This window comes from Syngnathus acus, chromosome 19 (assembly GCF_901709675.1).
Source record: "Syngnathus acus chromosome 19, fSynAcu1.2, whole genome shotgun sequence".
Taxonomy (NCBI): domain Eukaryota; kingdom Metazoa; phylum Chordata; class Actinopteri; order Syngnathiformes; family Syngnathidae; genus Syngnathus; species Syngnathus acus.
This window is the reverse complement of record NC_051103.1, coordinates 6,597,246-6,621,310: the sequence shown is the minus strand read 5'-3', so window position 1 is coordinate 6,621,310 and position 24,065 is coordinate 6,597,246. Positions and strand designations below refer to the sequence as shown.

The 24,065-nt window shown below is 42.7% G+C and overlaps 1 protein-coding gene across 2 annotated transcripts in view; it reads left to right on the top strand.

The window, feature by feature from the left end:
* Positions 1-17,505: 17,505 nt before the first annotated feature.
* The window catches only part of LOC119138506 (protocadherin-15-like), a 43,941-nt gene continuing 37,381 nt past the window's right edge, over positions 17,506-24,065 (top strand). Inside the window, exons 1-2 of one of the 2 annotated variants that reach the window (XM_037278580.1) lie at positions 17,506-17,898; positions 23,649-23,811. In XM_037278580.1, the coding sequence (XP_037134475.1) occupies positions 23,667-23,811 (145 nt within the window). In that variant the 5' untranslated portion in view covers positions 17,506-17,898; positions 23,649-23,666. The remainder of the gene's footprint in view (positions 17,899-23,648; positions 23,812-24,065) is intronic. The other variant, XM_037278581.1, reaches the window with a different exon arrangement.

The window sequence follows — 24,065 nt, the reverse complement described above, 5'->3', positions numbered from 1 at the left end:
AAAAGTTGTCGATTCATTTGATAATCAATTATTTATCATAGCAGCGTGGCCATTTTTTTTCTCTGATTATCACGCTCTGCAACTTTCTCCCTGACAAATGTCTCCTTTGCAACCATGGCGACTAATCTAGCAAGTCTATAAAGGCCCTTGCTCAATTGCATTCCAAACAGGAAACAACAAATCTTTGTCTGGATTTCGGCCAAAGTGGTTTATACACTCCAAAATTCATCATTGGCAAAGTAATTTAAAAGCAAACTCCATGTAGCCTCCAAATCTGCAAGATGTAATATCGACTGTGATGTTTCTTAAATCAACTCAAAGCAGCCGACTGAATCTTCAAATCTCTTCTTCTTGTATCCTTTGGTCATTGCAAATAACTTCTTTTTTTCCGACAACACGCTTGTTCCTCAAACGGGCTTCAAAAATACATTTGTGTGACGCCAAAATCTCCTGAATAATTCAGTGACCCATTTATATCAGTTAGTCGCCTAATTTTAGGGGAAACGATTCATGGAAAGCGGCAAAGTCAAGGCAGAGTAGAAAATGATTATATGACAGAATTATTCGCAGAGTATTGCTCATTTTTTAGGCACGGATGGTGCACCAAAGGGAAAAAAAATGTTGAAATGGCACTTTATATGCAGCCATTACCATCAGCAAGTGTTTAAAAAAAAAAAACTTTCAGCTTGTTCGAACAACACGTCCTTGCAAGAACAGTTACCTTCATTAAAGATGTACATACAAAGTGCATGCATTAATAGCTAAGCTATTAAACATTTATCTCAGGACGACATCAGACAACGACAAAAACTCCTCCCCAAAAACGGTCGAGCGCAACAAGAGGCAAAGAATCGGCTTGACGGCTTCCAAGAGCGATGGAAATGTTTTCGCACAAAAGATTTGGCCGTGTCAGCCTGTAATAAAAAGCTCCTCTCCGAGGCGGAGGGGGACTAGATGAGTTCATCTGCGCCTGCTGATTCACGACGAGGAGACGGACAACAACATGAAAGAGAGGAGAGAGAGCGTGTAACTGCGAAAAATAATACAAGTGCAGTTTTTTGGATCACTTACAGTAGTGGTGAAAGTCTTCTTTGTTTCTGTGTTATAAGACTGCCCCCGGTGGCCAATTTACGCATTCAACAAATTAAACCAAAATGTTCGTGAAAGAAATTAGAACTAAACAGCAAAAAGAATGCAAAAAAATTTAAAACACAGGCCTCGGTTGAATTTTTCAAACCCTCAGCTGCTCCATATTTTTGTCTAAAAATAAGAATCAGTATTGATTTTCTCCGTGAATGTGTAACGATCTGCAGGTGGAATGGCGATGGCGGCGAAAGATGAAGCGGAACCCGCCGTGATGGGCGGGAAAAATGGCGCACATATGCTCGAAAAAAGTAGAAGAAGATGAAAGGTGGGCTAACACGCTGACAGCAAAGGCTACACTTAAAAGAAGCTGCCATTAGCACAAGTCAAAGCAACAGCGTTGACCCCTCCTGCGCTAGCTGGCACCACTGATAAATCTATTTTGGATCATCCAGCCCGGCCGGTGTGTGATGATTTACCGGATTTATTTGGGCTCTTAGAGGAAAAAAAAAAAGGAGGATAAGCTCTGGGGAAATTAGGGCGTCCATCGCCACGTTGGGGTTCAATCATCCAGGTAGAAAGATGAAGCTAATGGCCTTGATCAGGAGGAAAAAGACGAAATGAAGCACAAAAGGCTTTCGTGTGCACTTTGCGGATTAAAAAAAAAAATGATGGAAATATTACGGCCATCTGAGCAATGCACACAAATGTCCTGATAAGTGTTTATCGATTCGTGATCCCGCCCGCAGCCGTGTTCCAATCATTTTTAATCAACACAAGAAGTTCCACTCGGCCATTGGTTAAATGTCAAGCGCCAGAGTGTGTGCAAATTCACATTTTAAAATCGAGACCCAAAAGGTAATGTCCACGCAATCGCACAAGCAGCACTAATAATCGACGGAGAGCAGTATGATGTCACAAAACACGTTGCCATGGCAACCCAGACTTCAACCCTACAGAGCATCGATTTGAGGAATAAAAATGCTGCAGACATTGCGCAACATACCTGGCCAGAGACTCCAAAGTGCCATTAGTGTTGTCTCTTTTTATATACATTCTTAATTGGACAGTAACAAAATTCCCCCGGATGGTGTCGAAAAGAAAATCAATATTTAATTAGCTTGAGCCCTGAGTTGAACCACTAATCTAACAACGGCGCTATCAAAAGTATAGAAGTAATTAGCTGTTGTTGACATAATTGTCAAAGGCAGATGGGCTGCGCCACTGTGGCCCGCAAATATAAACTGTAGATTATATTTCCGTCAAACGTCGAGGTCTCGTCTCGGCAGAATTAAAGTCGCATTTCTGGGTGGGAATCGGCGATGTTTTTATTAAGCGACTAATGTCTTTTAACACAAGCATTGTAGTGCCACAATCAATAGGAGACTTTTAATTATTAAGCGGGTGCGAAGTTGTGCATTAGCGCTTGTGGATGTGCATCAATAATTGAAGAGATTCAGACAGACCTGCAACAAAGTGAAGTCAATCCCATCATTGGAACTAACCACAAAGTTAGCAATTGATAAATTTTCGTAAAAAAATAAAAAGAACTGTGCAGTGTCTATAGTCGTAAAAATTGCCCGTCCTTTGCGCTCAGCAAAGAGGTGAGGGTCAAAGGTCAAGTCGTTGGATTGTGAAATTAGTGCCGTACTGAGGAACATGTATTGTATGTTTGACTATCCTTTTTATTCTTATTCTTATTTCGTAATCGTCAAATTGTTTTCAAAGCATCGTCCGACTCTCTCGACACCTTGAGGTCAATTATCTGCAAGTGTTTCAGTGAAGGTCGAAAAAGTCTCAACAGGCTTGTTTTCCTTCTTATCCCCCCCCCCCCCAACTTCCCGGCTGCTCGCGCATTTAATCCCGCTTCCCTAATCCTCCTTTAAAAACCACGACGGGTCGGGGGCCGCTTGAGCAACGATGAATCAAAATGTGAGAACACGTCCAGTGGAGATGATTCAGCGCCGACTTTTGGGACAAAGTAGGCTCGAGGTGCAATTAAAGCGTTTGTAAAAAACGGAGCTTTGGCTTCTAATCGCCGTGCAGGTGTCTTGTCAGAAAATGATTGATTGTTTTTTTGGGTTCTTCACTGCTGACGTTTTTTAATGCAGTCGTGGGAGCTGCGTTGATCACGTGACTGCTTAAAATGCGGGAGCAGACCCGCGGCACGGATCAGGGAATGTGTCACTTTTATAGCGCCGCTCTTGTCTCACCATTACACGGCTCACTTTAAATGGATTCCGGAGAACCGGAGCAAAGTGAAAGGGCACAAACTTTTGCAATAAATAATAAGTTTGAAGTCTTTTTTTTTTTTTATGACGATCACGTTTTATTTTTAATTATTATTCAAAAGCTACGCCTGCAGTCCTCACAATTAATTTAACATTAAATTAAAAATGTTGAATTTTTAAAAATTATTTTTCTTTTTTTTACCTCTTCACTTTTCCTTCAAGGTTATCTTTACAAGTGATTACCATGAAGCTTGGATTCACAGTTTTTATTACGTAAGCATTTCACAGGCTAATCTGGAGGGTTGATGCAAACTCTGCCAATTCTGTCAATTCCAGCCAACAATGGCCACGCCTTTTAACTATGCCAAGAAAGCTTCAAAAGGGATATATTTCCATTCCAAAATCACACCCAAATTCTTTTTTTTTAAAGAAATTCAAGCTAGCAAGTTTGACTTTCACACACACACACACGCACAAAGTGAGGCAGGAAATGGAAACAATGATGAAACCTGAGTGCAACGTTCAAGGCTGAGAGAGCAAAGGAATGACAAACATCTGTCACATCTTTGTAAAGCCACGTCTGACTGAATAGAAACATGAAAAGCCAGTTGAAATGTGACAACTTCCGAGCACCGCAGGGGTCACGGGGTAAACATAAGCGATGTCGAGAAATGGCTTTTGATGGACGCATTTGCAATTTACGCGCACAAAGTTGAGGCTGATTGCGTGACCCAGAAGAACTGCAACAACTGAGTCCATAGGCATTTTGGGGCTGAGATCAAATATTGTGTTACTTCAAAAAATAAAATACAGTGGCAGTAAGACGCACCCCTGTGGAGCACCTGAAGATGATTCTCTGTACATTACAAACCTCAGTGGTTAAACCATGTTCAATGGATTAAATTGACAAATAAAAACAAAATCTATCTAGCAATCTATTCGACATTTTGGACTTTCTCTTTGGCTAAGTCGTAAAACCGTGCGAGAACTTGACTCATTGACGTTGTTGTGGCAGCATAAGATTATTTTAGAACAAGTAACGCTATGGAGAATATTTAAGATGATCGATTTTACAATGCAGCCAAGGACAGCCATGGGACGTGAAGACGTTTATTGTCGTGGCAATCTTGTGTGTGCATTATTACTGGAGGCCATTCAATGCCATCTGTTAAATAATGAGTCACCTGCGAAGTTCATTACAGCAGAGTGTGTGTGTGTGGGTGTGTGTGATTCTATCCAAACTGTTGTCCAAGAAAATGGGATTCATTAACTCTCATTATGGCAACACAACTCACTTGAACGACAACAGGCTCACATAATAGGTCTGAGATAACAGCGGATACAAGTTTAATTTGTTACTCGACTCAAAAGTATTCACGTCAAATCGTCATTGTTCATCGAAATGAATGTAAATGCCGTTAATCTATCCCAACCTCTCAACGTAGCGCTATGTGGTTTGAATTCGAATCATCGAGCACATTTAATTTGTCGAATACAAAACGCCATTGCCAAAGTTGTCATGAACACAGTTTATTAAAAATGAAATGAACAAACTATTGGTGAGTAACTAATGTCATCTCCCGACACCAAAACAACACGAGCAAGCGCAGCGTAGCCACGTCGAAATAATATAAAGTCATCAAAAGATCTGACGGGAACGAGATCGAATGCGAGGGAGCGCGCGTGTACGTCGACTGGGGTTCGCCGCGAGGTCAGCCCGCCGCCCGATTGCTCGGCGCCCCTGATTCCACTCTAATTGCACAAGCGGATAATAAGGAATGCGGAACCACTTCAGGTGATTCATCAAAAATGAAAGACCATGACAGCATTTATCGCACGGCTCTTAAAATAATCCCCTAATATACAAAAACTAGAGATCTTTCTCTGGCAGAGGAACGAAAGCTTTTCTGGCAGGATGAATGCGTTCCCATGGCGACCACTTTTGTTGTTGACTCATGATAGAAAAGTTACTCACTGCCTTTGATTTCCCAGGAGGGCGCAAAACAAGACAGGAGATGCGGCTTTGGGAGAGGAGAGACGATAAGATGAAGAAAATGGACGGATGGATGGAGGAAAAAGAAGTGTGAAGTGGCATGACAGATGAGTTGGAGCTGGACGGTAGAAAACGGCTGAGATTGTCATCCGACAGGGCAAAAATAATGGGATGAAACAGATTTTTTATTTTTATTTTTTTATCTGCCGCAAGCCCGAGGCCATTGCCAAGTTTAGCGCAAAATTGTTTATGCATCCACCCGTCCGTCCCTTTATCCATCTGTCGACTTCTGGCCTTCCCTTCATTCTTTCTTCTTTGGGTTGAGCACATTTTGAAAAATAGAAAATAAATAAAATAGCAAAGAAGTCATTTGCAATTCATTCCGCAATTTTTTAATTTAATTTCATTTCGTTTTTGCGAGTTCCACACCTCCAGGCTTGGGCGTGTGACAGCAAAATGAAACTTTTTGGGTTACACCCTCAGATAATGTGTGACTTCACTCACGACGGCGCGATGATATTGCTATTTTAATTCCGCTTATGTTCTCCGTCACACTTCATCAACCAGAATCTTGTCCAGGAGCGCCAATGTAAGACAGAACAAATTAACACGGCGACAAAAGAAATGAAGCCTTTTTTCTTTTTTGAAGCCAAAGCCATTGATGCAAAGAAAAAGAGACAGAATTCATTTGTTGCCTTGAATGCAACCTTTGCTCAGCTCGGACACTAAACAATGCGTAATAACGTCCCGTAATTACCGTTTTCAAATGACCCAAAGGTCTACGGGATATTTCAAATGAACGTTCCGCATCTTCGTCGTGTCGTATTTGTTCTGCGCGCCGGTGAATCACCAAATGGGAAATTGGCTGCGTTATGCAAATGAGCCGGCGCCGTTAATACAAAGCAAAAACCTACTTTAGATTCTCATTTCCATACAAGTGCCTGGCTTAGATCATATTTTGTTATCCTAAGTTGCATTAGAACTTAGCATATGTCAAAAGTTGCGTTTTTTACAGCGGCTGGGAAACCGAAAATCCCGACGAGCTGAAATCTTCCCATCATACGTGAATGGAATAATGTCGATCTGGTGATGTGTAAATAAAGCAGTTTTGTGAGCATGAATTACTGAGCAGCTATAAGACACAGACAGATGGAAAGAGACAAAGTTCTTTTCAATCCACCACCTGGAATCATAAAGCTGAAATGATAAAACTGTCAATATCGCATTAAATATTCACAATTTTTACATGCGAGGCCAAAATATCAGCTCGTGACTGGCAGATACTCACAATTAAGTCACATGGTTAAAAAATTAAATAAGATGGATGTCCCTAGTTAAATTCTATGCTTATAATATAAGCGTCTGCATTTCATGAAAAGTTAAAATTGTTATTCCACTTTTTTTTTACTAAAGTGATGGCTTCAAAGCATAAAGAAAAAAGTGTACGGCACAACATTGCTTATTTTCTCGGGGCCCCTTCATCTTTTCCCCGGTCGAGCACAAAAGATAAGGAAGATTTTCCGGCTTTATCAATTCTTAATTCAGCCGTGTGGTTGCCAGCGTTGCGCGCATTTATTGATGTGAATGCGATGGAGCTTCTGGTCACTGTTTATCCTCCACTCAATACCTCTTTGTGTTTAAAAAAAAAAAAAAAGTACAATTTCAGCAAAAGGCAACGGTGCGTTTGAGGGTAAAAGTAGGAAAGAGCTCGGATTATCTGACCCCCCCCCACACACACACACTCCAAATCTGGTTTAAGACTTTCTAATGAGGTGTTCAATTGGTCCAATCAAGATTTTGAGCAGCGTTATCCCCAATTAACCTGACTGACTCGAGTGTAGCATCTCGCAGAGGGAATTTTGCGTTCGGTTCTTTTCAAGGAGAATTTCAAGTCGTGGCCAGGGGCAGTGCTAAGAGGGGTGGAGCGGGGGCACACTGACACCCCCCATACATATTAAATTTTCCCCAAAATTGGGAGTGGGGGGTCTATTTTTTTTGTTTTGAGGACCCCGTTAGACATCCTTCGCAAATATTTGGAGCAAAAGTATTGGGACAAGGTGTAACTGTAGAAACATGAAAAATTTCAACTCCCTGTTAGCATGTCCCAATACTTACGTCCCTATGCTGCATCGCACGTGCTTTCTCGAGGCGACATCTAAAACAGGCGATTGAAAGTAATACTCTGGCCGGACGTTTCTGATGTTTGACGGCGGCCGTCATGTGGTGCAGCTCAGGTCGCTCGGAGTGGAGCGGATTAGACCCTGCAACCATTTCTTCTTCTTTAATAGGATTTGTCAGTGAGGGGCAACTTTGGGCATGTGTGTGTGGCCTCCTGTGGTCGCAGAGGTACATGGAATGTCAGTCCAAGGTCCATCAGTATTCTAATCCCCGTTTGCTAGGTGTGTGTACGTTGTCATGTCGAGGACTTTCCATGTCATAATCCTCCCGGGATAAACTGCGCGTCTGTCAAATGGAGTCGTGGGATCCTCTAAGAGCATCAAGCGTCAAAGAATAGACGTATCAAGCTTTGGCGTGCGCGCGGGAGTCACACACTCCACAAAAGACCGAAACGCTCTGTTGCTTCCGAGTTCCTTTGGAATGAAAAAAATGTGGCGTCTCAGTCATGGCGATGACATCATCATCAGAACCAAGCGGTACTTCTGGCCTCCACGCTGGCTGATCGATTCTTATTATGCGGCGCACCTCTGACTTGTTCAATCTTGTTTGCACTGCTGCAGTTATTATCCCGCTGCGCTTTTCTGTTCGCGCGCTCACTTCACTCTCTAAAATTAAAAAATAAAAATGACGCTCCCACTGTGGTTAGCATGGAAAGTGCACAATATTTGTTTGTTTTTTTCTTTTCAACTTTGGGACTAGCTGAGAGTCATTTAAATACTTCTCAAAAGCAAATTGCACCAAAAAAAAAAACATGTACCATACATGACCTTGACCATATTTGGACATTTACCTCATCAGCAGAAAATAATCTCCAGTTGCGTCGTTGTTGTTCCGTGTTGGCTAGCGGTGACCTCGCGGGTAATTTGTTTGTGTGGCGCCCTAGTTGAAATGCAGCTCCTGATATCTGATCCCCGCGCTGATTGTATGATTACTAAGCCAAACGAGCTCGCTAATTGTTCCGAGGGATCTTAATGAAAGTTCTAATTGAAAACAAAGCAGCTCTGATGGGAGGGGGGGGGGGCTTGCTTCGGATAATGCTTCAACATTATTTCCGAAATTGTTGCAAACAATCCTTGAAGGAAAAACTTTCCATTCACTTTGGATTCTTCTTTTGTGACTTTGTTGAATGGAAATTGGCAACTAAAATGCCTTAACTCCTTTCTTTTTTTAATCATCCATCTTCTCTTGCGTCCTTTCATTTCCTCCCCCTCGTCCTTTTCTTCCTCCTTCACAGCCATACGTGAACTATCCGCGCGTATTCGGGATTATCTTCGTAGCTGCGATGGTGACAATGACCGCAGCAACAGATGAATTCTAAAATCGATAGGCGATGACCTTGCAGCTTCAAAAAAAAAAAAAAAAAGACAGTAAGAGAGTAACTTAATTATACAGAGGGAGAGTGGCAATTTTATTTTTTTTTTTAAATCACATTCTATGGACTTGTGCATAAAAAAAAAAAAAAGAACACTCCAAGATTGGTTTGGCGCTTGCTTCAAACGGCAGTTTGTTTGCCTACGGACACGTCCGTAAGTCATTCACGTCTCCCACAAGGACGTTTGTTGATTGTATATCTCAATTCTTATTCCGGCAGAAGTCGAAAACGTACAAAAGGTGACAACGTCGCCAAGGATTCACAAAACGAATGCAAATTAATCATCAGCCTTCGATTCAGAAGGAGATTCAAATTTGATATTTTAGGACCTCGTATTTGTTACGCGGAATTTTGCAGGCGTCTGTTAAATATCCGTGAAACGTGCTCAATTAATGTGTACTCTCCGCGATGCTTTGAGCGAGTTGCGAATGTCGACACACCCTATTAAGTTGGCAATAGTCACGCTAACTGCATCGTATCATAAAATGAAGTCAGGCGGGGATTATGATATTGTTTTATTGACGCCCACTATGGCTCAAAGACAAGCAGGAAAAAGGTTTTTTGGTCTATTTCCCCTCTCGGAACACCTGAGCCATGATAATGAATTGTCGTAATAGCGCTAAGTGAATCCAGCACGGCCCTCGGTCACAATTTCCCCCTTCGCTAGCTTCATTTAGCATCCGCCATCTCGCTCGCTGGCTCGCTTGCAGCCGATGGTAGCGATGTCGTCGTTCGTCTGTCCTTTCGCCCTCTGGATTCCTTTTGTCCTTTTCTCCGAGCGACTTGTCACATTTGTCTTTGTAAGTTGGTTTGCTATCAATTTGGATTGGGACTGAAGTGAGGCCGCTTATAAGGAAGATCGGTCAGTCGTGTTGATTTGACGTGAAGCCTTTCAAGTTAGCGCAAGAGCGAGTGGCCAGATATGTTGGATTGACGTGCAGAGGCAATGAGATAACCATGATTGACAGCTCCGTGTTCCGATAAGAGGAGCCGATTCGTGTTCTTCCGCACTCAGGTGGGTCAGTCCGGGTGATGAGCAATTAAAACGAGATAGCAAGAGTTCTGCCTCGAGACCAAAACATTTGCTTCAACTATTAAATTTGTTTTTTTGCTTGCAAATAAAAATGTGGCAGGGATAGAAGGGGGCCTTGGGGGACACAATGAATCTCCATCTGAATTTTTTGTAAGATTTGTTTTGGTTAGTAATTTTTTTTTTCATTTATATAGTATCCTAGATGTGCCAGTATTATTTTTTTTTAGGTTGTGCAATAGTTTGCAGAGTTCGTCCAAATGCAACTACATCGAAGTGAGCTATTTTGACTATTTTGTTCCCCAACAGAGAGAAAATATTAGTTCTCGCTGTGATTTTTCCAAACTATTATTCTCCTTGAAAAGGCCGAAAAATCAATGCGGCTCTTGTATTGGATCTCATTAGAAAGTGAAATGATTGGAACAGGTACAGCTTGTCTTTCTATTCATTTCTCCTTCATCCCAATGAGTCACATAATGATATTTTACTATCAGGCTTTCTCCCTCCTTGCTTGTCTTATTAGCAACTCCTCGCCATCACTCAGGCTTTGTATCCATGCAATCGTTGCCTCTCTTGCATGTCTATCCGTCCGTCCTCGCCGGGCTTTCTGTTTATCCGCATTCTAATATTCCGCCATCAATTCATCTTTCCATCTCCTTTCTTTTTTTCTGCGCGATGGTTGAGTAGATTAGGAGCTGGCGGGACCATCCTATTACTGGAAGGTTACACTTCCCATCTCGCCGGCAGACATCAACAACACGGCGTCCTGTCAAAATGCCCTTGAGAGAAATGCTGGACGCATATCATCTGTCTATGGTTTGCTTTGACCCTCAACCACAAAAAAACATTGGTTTTGCTCAGCATTGGATCAAATCTCATGAAAGGAACTATGCAACAAAATATTTCATTGGATCTTGGCAGTGTAGGCCCAAACACGGTAACGATCCAGGGGGGGGGGGGCCTATTTGGTTTAACCTCCCGACTCGGAGCCGTCAATATTACAACAATTACCAGCAAAGCGGAAAATGTCAATATGTGACATTTGCAGAGGTCAGCAAAAAGTGTGTTATGACCTGATATGATTTGTTGCAAGGCAGAAAATTGTCATTGTGCTACTCGCGACTTTTTATGAATATGGTCTAAAACGTAATCAAAAGAATGGGAAGCCGGGAAATCCTTTTCTTCCCGTTTTTTTGTCACCTCCCGCTGCACGCGACAAAGAAAAGCTGCATTGTGTGCTAGTCAACATGACTCCTCGTTATGTAGCCAAGTAAGTGTAAAATCGACTTTAAGCCGGAATGCGGCTCACTGACACCGACGGTGCTTGGCCTCTGCGGGGACGAGTGAGTGTGAAAAATGAGAAACAAATGTGTTATTTTCTTTTGATGTTTTGAGATTGGAGCCCAACGCACACGGATTGATTATTTGGATATTATATTTGCGAGGGGAGCGAAGAATGAAATGAAAGTGAATTTTGCTGGCCTTTCTGAAGAACCTCACTTGAGGCGCAGAAATGAGACTCAATTAAGATAAATATTAAAAAAAAAAAACATTATGAGCTACACTTGGACAATTTAATGAGATCTAAAAAAGAATGATTCCTTTGCTAAGCTAACGATGCTTACTTGTGAGAGGTACGAATGTGACAATATGCCTGTTGTTTGAAGCGTGTCACCGAAAAAGAGGTCAGCTATTTTCAACTACACAAGACTTGGCGCGACCAATAAACATTTTAAAGGGCAGCCGTATTCTGAGCGCCGTCTTGTTTACTACTTGGCAAAATATTAAAAGGTTTGAAAAAAAAAAAAAAAAACCTCTTCCAAAGAGTGCTGCGCTGCACGCTGGGAGGCATTAGCGGAATGGATGCATCAAGGAGATCAACAGCGGGACGCAAAAGTAAGAGAACAATTATTCCCATAGGAAATTGCAGAAATAGAAATACAGCGTTGCCTTGACTCAACTGAATTTAATTCATTCCGTGATGTCACTCGGAGTTTGCGCCACTCAAATCATCTTTCCCCATTGATGTCAATAGAAATGCTATTAATCTGTTCCGGCTACCCAATAAAACATGCATATTTTTTACAGTGCTGGACTTTATATATTAAAAAAATGCAGAGGATAAAGAATATATGCCTGTGAGTATTGCTGTGAGTTCTGTTTAGCTTTGTTATGACCTCAAATTAACGCGTTTTGCATTGGCATCAAGCTCGCAAACTATCCAGGCTAGCGCAGTCTACCAGAGTTTACCACAGTTAAAATTCTCATTCTTAGGTAATACAAGGTGAATTCTGGTAGGACGTGCGGATGTCCCCTAAAGTCTTGAATCTTAAATTGAATTCTCGCTTTGTGCCTTTGAAGTAACTTGGGATGCTTTGAAAGACGCGGGCGGCTCCGAGCCATATTGCCGCCATCGCCAGGGATCCTTTTGGCTTCAAGCGCACAAATGCCTTGCGTTTTTGTTCAATCTCAGTTTGATGTTTCGAGAGCTGCCATGCTCACCATACTAACCAAAAGCCCAACGCCAATGCTAACCGCCTAGCTTGAGATCGGACCCTAACTACAATGAACTAAATCTAACGCCATCAGCCTATCCCTGTTTATTTCCTTGCAAAAAAAAAAAGTCCAATTAAAATCTAAACGTACGCAAAACAAATGAGGCACAATGCATCCCTTGAGTGATGTCATTGGGGACGATAAATCCTTGTTCTCTTAATTAAAGCTGAATCCCAACGATGAGCGTTAGCGTGGCCCGCAGCCGATTTTCCTTACACCGTCGAGGGAGGACAAAAGAAAAAACACTTTTTAAGCAAATAAGGATGCTTATTGTGCTTGTTAGCCGGTAGAGAGTATGGAGAAGTATGGGAGATTAAAAAAACAAAATTATTATAATTATTATCCAAAGAGAAGGCAACTGACTGGAGTCGTTAGTGACTGAAATCCAATCTCGAATCAAGATGTCAGGATAACAAAATATATATATTTTTTTTTTAAAAAAAAGAGCTTAATTAATGGAAGTGCTCGTCCCTGCGCAGTGTGACCATGAAGCAAATAAACATTTGCTTGATGCCATCGACACAAATGCATCTTAATTAGCAAACGCGGCAACATTAGCCTTCGCTTACTTTCACTACAACTTTTTTGCACAATTGACCATGAAATACAATGATTGCAACTTTTCCTTCCTTATCATGCAGTATGTTCTCTCCACACGTAAAACCCATGCATGTTTTTTTTCCCCCATCCTCTCCCTCCTTTACATGGACATTGTGTTGAATGCGCGAGGACAAATATTCATGATATTACGCTTTCTCTTTTGCGGACGCACGCACCGAGTGACACGAGCATTTATCTAAGAGACTGCGCGGTGCCAAAGGTTCAATGGAAGAGTCGTAAAAAGCCATCCTTCGCCATTAGCATGCTAATCACGTGACCTTTGCAGAGTCAATCAAAAAGGCTTTGATATTTTTAGAGGCTTTAAGCCGCTAATAACGTCGCCGGCAGCGAGCATGCTTTCAAAGAGAAATTGTGTATCGTTCATTTGTTCTTCGGGTCAAGGCAGGCCCCACTTGCGTTCTGGACTCGATGAATAATTCATATCCATTTTTTGTGACTTCTAATTCTCTAAATGTTAAACTCGCAAAAACGCTACGATTGGTTCAATGTCTGTATATTGATTGTATGCATTTTATTACTGCCCCCTTGTGGCCACAACATGCACACCAGAGGGAGCAGCTCGGAATTGAAGCAAAAAGAGTGACGAAAACTACTTTACATTTTTTTTGGTCATTACTGGAATGTAACAAACTTAGTGAACGTTAGCCTCGAACTGAAATATGCCGTAAAATTAATTCTCCAATTTTCTTTCATTCTGAAATGAGGTTCAAATGACCAGGACTGAATGATTTAACTAAGTGTAAAAGGCAGTTTGACTTTTTGACTCTTCACTTTTTGTAAATCGTCGACATGTTAATTGGGTTTCCTTTCCTGGAAAATTGAAGCTGGCCAAGTTTTCATCTTTTTACTTGAGGGCATGAAGACACGCGAAGAAAATGAAAATCAGTCAAGTCTTTTCTCAGCTATTGCCAAGCTTAATGAAGTCGTATTTACCAAAGTTGACTTGAAAAGAACACGTTGCAATACTTTTGCCTTGCTAAAAGCCTTTTTGTGACAGAGTTCTCGTGGGAATGGAAAGTTTTACTTTTGTTTATTGTTGTCGTACAGAAATTAAGATCCGCGGGAAACGAGTTCTCGACTTAAGTCAACCTAAAAGAGTTTTCGCAGTAGTTCCGATTGAATGTGTCCGATAGGGCCAAGGTGGGGCGCACAAACATACACGTATGATTTGCTCTCCACTTTTTGCACGATTTTCTTTTCTGCAGCCCCCCAGGTGGCGCCCTTTATAGAAGCACTTAAGCCCACCCCCGTCCCACTGAGTCGCACTGCAGCTGCACTGAATAACTCAGGCGACCCGCTTTGTGTGATTGAAAGGAGGAGGAAGGCTTGAACAGAAAAAAAAACCTCCCACTGGGTTTGGTTGGTTCGGTTTTTTTTTTTTTTACAAAAGGTTTTCGGACAAATCTATATTCAGTCATCAATACTCTGCGTGTTGTGTTTTCGGTGAGTCCACTTTTTTATCTTTCTTCATTAAACTCTTTCACACGGCCATCAAGTGCAATTGACGCAAAAATCGGAAAGGCCAAATTTGCTTTCAACACGACAAGGGAGGGGGAGATTTTCTTTTTTTAATTTCACACCCTTGTCAAAGAACAATCTGACCTGACCTGAAGCTACATGACATAAAAATACAAAAAAACGGAGCAAAAGCTGACGAAGTCGACAAGACCAACAAGCATTAACAAAAAAAAAAAAAAGTTACTCTTTGAAGTCTTTTAGAGACTAAACAAATTAAGAAGAGTCCAAGCAAACATTAGAAAGGATTAAATAATTATCCCATTCCTTCAGAGACACTCCACAAACTTTCATTATGGGGCCAATTGTAAAGGAAACGTAAACAGAGAGACAATAAAATAACTGGCTTCAATGTCCCTCCAGGCCACAGCAAATATTAAAAAACTGCCGGCAGGCTCAGTTTTGCCCATCGTTCGTGATGATGCGTTGCTTTTGCATGGCACTAAAACTGAATTAGCCACAAATCCATAATTTGGAGCCATTGCGTAAGGCCGCGCACGGGAGATAACCCATCTGACCCATCTGGGCTTGTGATATTTTATTCAACCAACATGACCCCGTTTGCGGATTTCTGAAGTAAAAAAGCAACTTCCCAACCAACAAGAATTTTCAGGTTTTCTTTTTCCCTCTCTATCGTCCCATCCATCGATCGCGTTTGCATACGTAAGAAGAATCTACGTATGTTTGGCGTCAGGCGCCCGACTTCAAGGCACACACACGGTCGAGTGGAAAGCTGAAGCCGTATATATTCCCTTTCTTGGGTAAACAGCCTGTGGCATTGTTCCGTCATTACCTCCCGCTCTCATTAGGGAGGGAATGTGGACCATAAATCAGGCCTGAGGGGGGATACGAGCCAGGCTTTGTGCGTCTGTGTTGTTCCAAAACTCAAGAAACTCGATGACGTCTGCGCATCAGCACGTCATGTCAAATGTGATCAAAACTAGGATTTACTACATGTGGTGTCAACAAAAATAAAAAGATGCGGCGTATTTATTCAATTGAAAGCGTTAAAAACGGCATATTTATGAACGGTGTCCATCTCTTCCCTCACTCTTTGCGCTATTGTTTGATTCGAATGATGCACTAAGTGCGCGCAATATTTATCATCAAATCCCCTCAAAGGTCATTTTGTTTCGATTAAAGTAAAATGGCTTTGAAAAGAGAACATGGACCCTTTCATAAAGACCTTTTTTTTAAAAAAAACATTCTTAGGATTTGATCAAAGGCAAATTGCGCACACTCTCGCTTCATTCCACATATCGTGATTATATTGTATTGTATTGTTTTATATTATATTATATTATATTCGCTACATTTTCAAAGCAGAACAGACTTTTTTTGTTTCGTAGTTTGCTATGATTAGCTTTGGCCCACTGATCTTTTGCTTGGCGTTCCCGGAGCCCAATAGGATTTGCGTGTAATCCCATCGAGCAGACGGGAGCAGATGGACACCCGGGTGAGATGCCAGCGGTGTAGCCGAGGGGCTCTAATTGGACTGCCCCCGAGTCGGCCCCGAAGCTTGTAGTCTTTTCTACCAACAATCGGAAACATTGTTGGAATTCTAATGACGGCGGCTTTGACTTCTGACTGCTTGGCCGAGTCGTTTTTAAAATCGTGTCAACATGCTAATTACTACTTTCCTATTTACCGAAGTTTTGATGGCCTCTAACAGAAAAAAGCACAATGTGATTTTGCAATGCCTCGCCCGATGAATCGGACTATTTGGGGAGGGGGGGGACCTGTTGGAATCTCGAGTGCAATCCCAAGAGCAGATGGACGGACGAAGAGGTCCGCAGTGATGAGACTGCTCTGGCTCAGCGCCTCCATCCATCAAATTGCGAGTTTGACATCAAATTAGAAAGTAAAGAAAGTAATATCTCCGAGCAGATGGTCTTCTTTGGGCTATTAGTCATTCCATCACAATTTACTGGCACAAGACAAAGTGTTGCGTTCCAGGAAGTCGGCCGCAAGGGACGTGACTGCTGTTTTATTTTTTTTATTTATTTAGTTTTTGCATCACATTCTTATCATATCGTGGGACTTTTTTTTTTTTTATCAGCTCATTGTGGCTTTGCCGCTATAACCCGTTTAATACGTCTATAAAGGCCCACTTTGCAGGCCATTTATCAAAAGCGATGTAGCCAAATGACGGAAGTGACTTTTAACTAGCTTGGCAGCTCGGCACTCACGCAGCTTCTATCCAAACAGCCGAGAGTCGGTCAAAAAGCAAAGTTGTAATAAATAGCCTGATTAATAAAACAACGCGGCGATAAAGTGGGCATGGTTCCGCAGCCGAGCCAACGGCCCTTGTCATTTGCCGTGGAGCCGCGCGTTTACGGCGGACGCCATTTAAATGGCTCTAAAGAGCTGCAGTGCACAAACATTGCTGGCGCTGCAATTTGCTTTCGACTTAACACCTGGATTCCATATTGGCGCGGGGAAAGTCGTTAAAAATAAAACGGCGGCAGCGCATCATGGGCATTAAAAGGAGAACTTTTATTAAGCGGAAAATGTTTTAATTAACATTTCCAGTTGGCGAAAATGCAAAGGGAGAAAAGACGAGGCCGACCCGAGCGTGATTACTTTATTGCTGCTCTGTAAATAAAGTTGAGTATAATTGACGGTCATTATGAATGCATTAACCAAAACAAAATTAGTGGCTAAGTGCAAGTCGCAAGAATTCACTGTACTCCAAAACAAGTTGCATTACTTCTATTCATCCCTCAAAGTGTCACAGTGAGTGCCAGGAGGATAAAGAAAGTATCATTATGTTATGTCTCAATTTTATTTGTTGCTTTGTATGCAGTAAGTGCATTTGTGCTTATTATGACACTCGTCGATGGCGTGAAATTTTTCTTTTGCTTCTTCCCTTGCAGTAAATTCAAGACGCTGCTCCCTTGCTCTCTCTCTCCTTTCTCTCTCTCTCTCTCTCTCTCTTGCTCTCTCTCCACCTCCCATCCACTTGCTGCCTCCTGTCTCCGGTTGCCAAAGCAGACGGGGAACACAAGAGGAGGTGTCCTGTTACTCCGCCACACAGCTCACCAACCTCCGCTCGAAACGCAAAAGACACAGACGGATTTCCACGCAAACCCAAAAACATTCTATTCATCTCGTCAGGGGAAGCGCGCACCGCTCGTCTCCCCCCCCCCCCCCCCCCGAGGAATCGCCGACCCACCCCACCCTCGGTCACGCAGGCGTCCGGATGAGTTGCGCGGATGTTATTTCTCGGATTGCCTCCCGGGTGGCGCGGGGCCCACGGGGAGCCGGCGTGCGGAAAAGTGGATGTTAAGCCCATGGCTGCGACGAGGAGGATAACGCGGTGAGCGGCCGGCGGGAGACGTGCAACTAACAGTAAAAAGTGATGTGACGGGAGCTGTCCGCGGTGCTGAAACCAACCAGACGCGTGCTGTGCAATTAACAACAAAAAGTGAAGCGATTGGTGCCGGAATGAACCAGACGTATGACGTGCAATTCAAACTAAAAGTGAAGTGGCGGGCGCTATCCATGGTGCTGAACCTGACGCCTGGTGTGCAATCACCACAAAAGGGGCGAGCGGTGGGTGCTGTCCGTGGTGCGGAAATGAACCAGACGTATGATGTGCAATTAACACTAAAAGTGAAGCAATGGGAGCTGTCCGCGGTGCTGAAACGAGCCAGCCGTCTGCAATTATCGCCAATGCGAAACAGACGTGATTTTGCATCACATTCACGTGCAGCAGACGGACACTAGGTGTGTTATTAATGATTCTTTTTTTTTTTAATTCCCACTGCACGATCCCGGCAAGTTTCTATCCAGTTTCTCGTGAGCGGAACGAAAGCCCACCGTTTTATCTTTTATGTGTGCGTGTGCGTGCGTGTATGTTTTCAACAAGTAGGCAAGCGGGAGTATGCGCTCCGTCTGAGCGCAAGCCTGTTACCTCACGGCAGCCGGTGTCTCGGATTAGGAAGGAAGGGAGAGTCATCCGATTAGCTAAATGAAGGCAAGCTGTCGCTGCCTCCTGCTCCCTCCGACAGAGGGAGAAAGTCAAAGGTTGCCCATGTATGTGTGTGGGCTATGCATAGAAACAGGTAGTTTTTTTTTTTTTTGGGGGTGGGGGGGTCTACAGATAGGTAGGAAGGCTCAACGATTGATTAATTTATTTTTATAGCTAGGGTAGGAGGTCAATTGGATTAACAGATTGATTGCTTCATTGATGAAATCCATAAAATGGATTAGAGGTTTATTGATTAGTTGTTTGTGGGGGATCATATTTTGGATTTATGAGCTGGACAGTTGGACATATAGTTAATTTGATTGATGGGGTTGTTATTATGGAATATGTATGGGACACAGTTTTGATTGATGGACGGATTAATAATCTGCCGCGTGGGGACATGCTGTCGATTAGAAGTATGATACATATGCGTCATAATGCACGTTCATATGAAGAGCCGGCAGAACACTCTGGCGTATGGCAAGCTGATTGGCTGGAGACACAAGGGGGCGGGGCTAGAGAAAAGCCTCCACAAATATAAGCCCAATATGTGTTTTTAGAGGCTGTGTTTGAATGTGTGATACCATTAGCTTGTGTGTCTGTGTGTATTTGTGTAGAGGGTCAATCAGAGTGAATGTGTTTGTCCAAGCTGGGACACGTCCACCTCTCGGCATGCCAAAGCCTGTTAGTCATGCCGGATGGCAGAAGCGGCAGGTTTGCGGTTTAAATAGCGGCCGCTGCTAAAGTGCTTAGAATGACAGTTTGTCCCGCAAGCCGTCATGGCGCCAAAGAAAAAGTTTGACGGACAAAGAAAAGAAAGAAGCACGCTTCTTAACTGCATTCACAGTCACCGTGTCATGAAAGCGTGAAACCATCTTAATGTCGCAACCCTCATTATTTGCTTCCTTTCTTTATTATTCTCATTAAAAGCATTGTACAACAAAAGGACATATGTCATAATTACCACAACCAATGAGATCATTCCAATGGCAACAGGAGACTTCTCATCACACATGGACATTCTCAAAGTAACGTGGGGCTAATTAGCCATGTAGCCTTTCCAAAATGGGAAATATTTCATTTTTATAGTTGAAATTGAATCACTTGATGGCGTCTGGGGTGCGCTGATTGCATAAAATAACACCGTTGCGATGAACCATGATTGCCGCCGCCTTATGGGGAGAAATCAATCTTGCCATTTGACACATGGATTCTTAACGAGGGGCTGCCATTAAAAGTGGCCAAAGGATTTAAAGCACTTTGCTAGCGTGGGCTGCGATTATTCAATCTTTAAAAGCATTTTCTGAGGAGCTAGTTTGAGCGTGATGTCGTCTTTTTAATCGCCTCCATGTCAATGTGTCTCAGGACCCTTTTTCAAATGTTCTTTTCTGATGTGTTTTTTTTTTGTCTCAAGTACCTGACGAGCAACACCGTTCTTCCTTTTTTTTTGCACCGAGTCCATTTAGAAGGCCTTTATCTCACCCGGCTCGTTAATCAAACACTTTGTGCTACAAGTTGTTGGCTGTCGTGCGGCTGACACCAATCACACGCCGTGATGCTTTTACCCGATACTGTTTGCTTGTTTCCCTTTAAACAAAGCAGCGAGTATTTCTCGCGTTAAAACACAACACGGCAACACCGTGTTTGTCCAAAATGTGAACCTTAAAGAGACGCTACATTTTGACAAATACAGCACAATTTACACACTATGTTTCCTGTCATGCTGAAACGAGCCTGTTTTCAGGGGCCGACCTTATCTCATTCAAGCGATATACTGCTGGACCAAAAGCTGCAAATATTGTTACCCATGCTGGTAGAAATGCATACACCAGAAAAATCTGACGTATAAAACAAAAAAGTCCACTAGCTTAATGCTAACACAGAAAGGAAAACACCATAGAAGAGTTAACCAAATTAGTTGCAACAGATATTGGATGCAGCAACACATAGACAGACAATATCACAACACTTTCATGCAGCTCTGCTTACCTTGTCCTAATATTGAGACATATCATTCACTTCTATATATAATGTATTGGAATGACCTTCATGCCGCAAACTTTGAAATCTGGATCCTCTTTTTCGCATGCTCGACGGAGTTTGACAGTTTCGCTGCGTGCGTGTTGTTTTCGACAGCTCGCGCGAAAGATTGGATTTACATTCAACAAAAAACAACCAAGTTAATTGTTCCTAACAAGATTATGCGCCCGCCGGCCAAAACACAGCCGGCAATCTGCATATCTGGCAACCCGAGCCGGAGAAGAAGCACAGAGGCAAATCAGTCCAACTTATTTTCATGTCTCATGACAATGTTTTCATTCTCTCCCACCGATTTCTAATTGTACATCCGCTGTGGACATTTTTGAACGTGATGAAGACGACGGATGCGTGAAAATGTTTTACACTCACAAAAGGAAATACAAACGGGAAGCAATTAAGAAGTTGGCACTGTGTACCACAGACGTAAAAAAAACAACAACTATAAAGTAGGTCAACAATTTTTGTTTATGAAATAAGTTTACAAATGTTTGAAGATTAAAAGAAGCACAGTTTTAATCCATTGTGGTAAAAAGTTGCCAGCGAGGTTGCCCCACTTTAAATATCCTAAGTGGCTTTTTTTCTGATTAGCGCCTCGCCCAAAACATCTCAAGTCCTGGACCCAAATAAGAAAGTTTTGTCGATATTCTTATAAACACGCTCCAAATGTGCCGTTATTTTTCTTACTTTTTAATATTTATTTATTTTTGTTTGTTTGTTTAATTTATTTATAAAAATAAAAAGAATGTCAGCAAGGATTTCCACTCCAGATAGTGCGTGTTTATTTTATTTTTTTACTTCATGGGATCAATGTTTATCTCCGCTGCAACGTATTCGTGAGTCAAGGCGAGACTACACGTCGAGCCATAGCGTGTTAGCGGTGTTAAGTCTTGCCCCCGGCTGTGTGTTTGTGTGTGTGTGTAGGGGGGGTGGGACTACGTTGCCAACTTCAAAGTGTCTACTGGTGTGTTGCCAGGTCAGCATGTTTACACGAGGGAATATGGTGTTGTCACACACACACACCATACACACACGCGTACGCCCCCCCCCGAGTGTACGGGTCTTATCAGCGGTCCCAGCGAGCGTTTAATCAGGGTCAACCGGCAGCTCTCGGCATCAGACGAATTCCAGCGCCTCTCTCGTGTCCAACCTTGGCCTCGAGAAGCTTCAGCCGCGGCGATATTACCGGGTGGGAAAATTGGACCGCCCGAGGCTCAGTATAGCTTTAAGGTCTTTTATTTATTTACAAATGTTTTTCCTTAGCTCGGATAGTCAGGTCGCTCATATCTCAAGGTAGAGGCGATATTTTGGAAAACGACACGCTCATCTGCTTCGGGACAATTTTTCACGCTATTCGGGAGATTTGTTGTGTGTGCAGGTGGCACCTGCCGGGTTGATTGTTAAAGCGCAAAACTATAGCCTTGAGAAAAAAAAGGCCTTTCGTGAGATAAAGGCCTTGCTGTTGCGCTGTTTTACAAGATAAGAAGACAGATTTGTTTCTCTGCGGGGCAGTAAGAAGCGCACCTTTTCATATCTTCTGCTTTCTCTCCTCAACTCTGCGCGCGCCCGACGGCCAATTATTTTCACAACGTCATCAATTATTCCCGCTCTGCCCTGACGTGATGAATATTGGACAGAGTTGTCAGTCCTGACGCATAATTGCTCTTTGTCTGTGAACCTGACTCACAGTTTGTCCGAATCAGAATCGTGCTATGTCGTCGTGTCCGTTTTTTGGACGATTCATTTGATTCGGCTCCATTGTGACTCAAATTGGCGTACACAAACATGCTATGTCGTCGTGTCCGTTTTTTGGATGATTCGTTTGATTCGTATCCATTGTGACTCAAATTGGCGTACACAAACATGCTATATGTCGTCGTGTTCGTTTTTTGAATCATTCGTTTCATTCATCTCCATTGTGAGTCAAACTGGCGTAATTAGCCAACCCAACGCTGGGTCCATGTTGGGTTATTTATTCCCAGCGCATCGGATTTAACCCAGCACGATTTTGAGTTGCGAGTTGGGCTGAGATTGTCGCCGGCGTTGGCAGGTGAGAGATGCGTGCTAGCTTGCGCCGCCTGCTCTAGGGCAGTGTGTCAAGCTCGCACGGTGGGAATTAGTTCATCCGCCAATTAGTCAAGCAGGAGGACGACTTAATGCAGTCACAGTTGAGAAAATACCGACTCACAAGTCGAGCGTTGAATTCTAATTGCTGGAGTATAAACATGATTAGGAGTCGTTAAAGCAAGCAGAGCCGTAGGGAACAAAAGCCAAACATTTATGAATGGAGAAAAAAAAAATGGCTTTCCGTCCTAAAACCATCGCCAAGCGTGTCTGCTCGACTGACCTGACACAGCAACTCATTTGAATCTTTCATTCTCGCCACGTCTCTAAATTATTTATTGACGGCGCAATTAAAAATATATTCTTGTTGACGGCGAAACAAATATTTAACGCTCCCGGCAATTTGACGCCTTGTTGCATAATTTCATAGTTGAGAAGATGCGTAATATGCAGCAATATCTCTAAGGCTTAGCTGCATTTTTATTTATTTATTTTTTATCCTCATTCGGTTGATTGCAGGAAGTTTGGCAGCAAATGTTTTCTGACCATCTTTAACTGGCCTCACTTTGTTTTGCTCTTTTTGTATTCATTGTGCCTTTTTTTTGTGGTGGAGCAATAAAAGACTGATTACATTTGGGAAAGAAGGGTCCTTGGAGGCAGACGCGTGGAAATCCCACAAACTGCTCAAATGATTCGGCGCCACTCCAAGTGACGTAACGACAACAAGTGACACCGAGCCGTCATCTTGCCAATTTGTATCCCGGCCGTTGAAAATATTCCAATTAAATCTCAAGTGCGAGGCGACAGAATAGCAAAGAGTGAGCAGAGTTAATGAGGAGGGGAAAAAAAACGACCCGAAATGAATTTTATTTTGAGTCGTTTTAATCCAACATCAATTTTAATTTGAAATATTTTGCTGGCTACTTTTATTTAAAACGCTATATTAGCTTATGCTAGGTTAACGATGACATGTTCGTCTCTGCTTCCTCACATAGGCGGGCGCTCGGCAGAAGATGGTGCTGAAGATGGCGGCGATGTTCTTAATTGGACTACAGTCGCACGCCGGGGTCAAACGGACCGGCAAAACTGGAATAGGAGTCGTTTGTCTGCTACTCTCGCTGCTGCTGCTGTCAACTTGCCTGGGCCAAGACACTGACGGTAAATATCAATATATATATATTTTTTGCTCTTTAAGGCCAAGCAAAATGAATGCATTTGTAAGAAATATCCAGGTAAAAAGGTTCTGAGCAGAAAAGCTCAGCAGGTTACCCGCGTGGCTTCCGGCTTCATTTGTCAAAACATTCATACCGAGTTTATCGTTTGGTCCTTGAGATTTATCTGCTTGGCATTTAGCCGACACGAGTGTGCTGATATTCAGCTAAGGCCACGCAGATGTGAGCATCAAGAGTGTG